Here is a 2,289-nt window from a genome sequence, read left to right on the forward strand (position 1 = left end):
ATTATAATGTTTTAAAAATACACAAGGGGGAGGGGGGAGTGAGCGTGGACGTTTCTACAGATGACTGTAATATACAGGTGGCGGTTAGAGCAGTTTCGACTGTAATACGGGAAGAAAAGACGGGTATGTCCTAAAGACTTTTGTGACACAAATAACGTACGTGTTTATCTGTTTTATTTTTAGCCTGTTTCTACTATTACAGTGCTTGAGCGTTTGGAAACAGAGAGCAATGAAATGTCTACCATCGTTGATTAATAATTACATTCAATTCCATTCTAATATATTATGTATTTATCGATATATTTTTTTGGGTCATTTTGAAGTCATCCGTATTTAATAACTACTTTTAATAACAAAGATCGTCGAAAGACATCTACTGTTGTGTGTTACTCAATACAGTGAAAGGACAGTGTTCTTTCATATGAATATTTTCTTTTAACTTTAACCAGTTTTACTACTTGCTTTTGTACGAGTTTACAGCACAAATAACACAATTAGGTGACATACTCGTACGTGTCAACGATTAGAAGCGTTACAAGAGAGTGACGTACAAAGAAAAGTAGGAGGAAAGATAATGATGACAGATTTTTGACAGTAAAGTTCGAAACATCCGCTCTAAAGAAGTTTTTGGGTAGTAGGCCCTAGCTATACACTGTTTATAATAAGGGGCAAAATGTATATTATGTGAATGTACCTGTATAAAACTTTGTCTAGACTCTTCTGTTGCGACCATCTTGGTGAATGTCTGTGACCCCATGTTCCAGCCTCCAAGGGATAGCAATATCTTTAATTTTGGATACATCTTCTTCCAGCTGGTCACTTTTTCGTACCTAGACAGTAACAAGCAGCCATTAACTTAATCAGCAACACTCAGATGGAAGCTAATATGAACACGTTCTTTTAACTGATTCAAGTTTGTTATGCAGTAATATTTTCTATAATAATGTACAAAATCAGTTCCTAAAAAAGGACACACTCACACACACACACACACACACACACACACATACGCACAAAAACATAAACATACACATATATACGCACAAACAAACACACATTCAAATATACAAACACATACACACAGAATAGTACATCTTTTTATTAACTTGTTTCAACTTCCTGCGACTTGAACTTGAAAGCAGTATTCTTTCTCTTTATGTAATACCTTGATGTACAGCCCAATGAGTACGTAAAAATTCACACTTGCACTCACCTGTGCTTCATATAATTTTCTCCTGAGTTCTTGTTAACAAAGCAATATTGTGCATAGGTGAAACACATTTCGAACCACATTCTTAAAATAGGTTAACATTTTTTTCCCGCATGACGTTACGCGACCTAAATGTGAGTCCCTTCGAGATTGGAGACCGAAGAGGTGCTCACAAGGTCAAGAGAATTTCAAATGGAGGGCTAAAAATTACTTTTACCGGTTATGTTTAAGGTAACACTCACTGTTTATTTGAGGCCGCTTATTGTTGAACATCGAAGCAGAAAGTACAAAATCGGATAAATAACCAAAGGAGAAACACATTTTCAACGAAATTCGAACCCGAATGACAAAGAATATCAATGGTTAAAATTCATTTCCTAAGATATTTGAACCCAAATCACCAACATGCCAGCCTTAAAAACACAAAGCAACTCACATGCCAACACTCCAGTCGGTACTCTCATCATTCCATTCAAAGGGTGCCAGCTGGCTGGAATCGTTGAGCTTGGCAAAAGCGTAGTGGATGTGTGTACACAGTGAGGGGTCTATGTTATTTGGGAAGAACTTTGCCGGGGCCGGTCTGTATTGAGACCAGTTGGTATAGTAGCACACTAGGAGTTTCTGCGGATTTGGCGTTTTTTGCACGTCCATTTCGTAGTACTCGAACCTAATGTTCGTTTCCAGGACGTGTTTCCGTAGATTTGACTGTTGATACAAGTGAATATACGCACAGTGAAGTGGAAAAGGTACTTCACAATGTCATTTAAAATGTCCTACCCTATTCTACATACAGGGAACAGCACAAAGAGATAGGTGAAAAGGCATATTATATTGGGAACAATTGGAACATAATATCAAAGAGTGGAACGGCCCTGACTGGAATCTTACTACGGAAAGCTGAGACCCGACAGGGGTGGAAGAAGATGATAGCAAAATCTGCAGTGGTGCCTCAACGGTCAGCTAGACTACGGGATAGGTGAAGATGAAGAAGAGTCAGACTGTCATATTTATTATCTTTACTTCAATACGTGAATTTATGGAAAGCAGGATCACACAAACACACACACACACACACACAA

The 2,289-nt window shown here is 38.0% G+C and overlaps 1 protein-coding gene across 1 annotated transcript in view; it reads right to left on the minus strand.

Annotated features, from left to right (window-relative positions):
* LOC101847481 (chitotriosidase-1) overlaps positions 1 to 2,289 on the minus strand; it is a gene marked incomplete in the record, with an annotated part of 15,285 nt that overhangs the window by 4,955 nt on the left and 8,041 nt on the right. The window contains 2 exon segments of the mRNA XM_035968994.1: positions 695 to 830; positions 1,647 to 1,915. Coding sequence (XP_035824887.1) covers positions 695 to 830; positions 1,647 to 1,915 — 405 coding nt within the window.

Source organism: Aplysia californica, unplaced genomic scaffold (assembly GCF_000002075.1).
Source record: "Aplysia californica isolate F4 #8 unplaced genomic scaffold, AplCal3.0 scaffold00104, whole genome shotgun sequence".
In the NCBI taxonomy this organism is placed as follows: Eukaryota; Metazoa; Mollusca; class Gastropoda; order Aplysiida; family Aplysiidae; genus Aplysia; species Aplysia californica.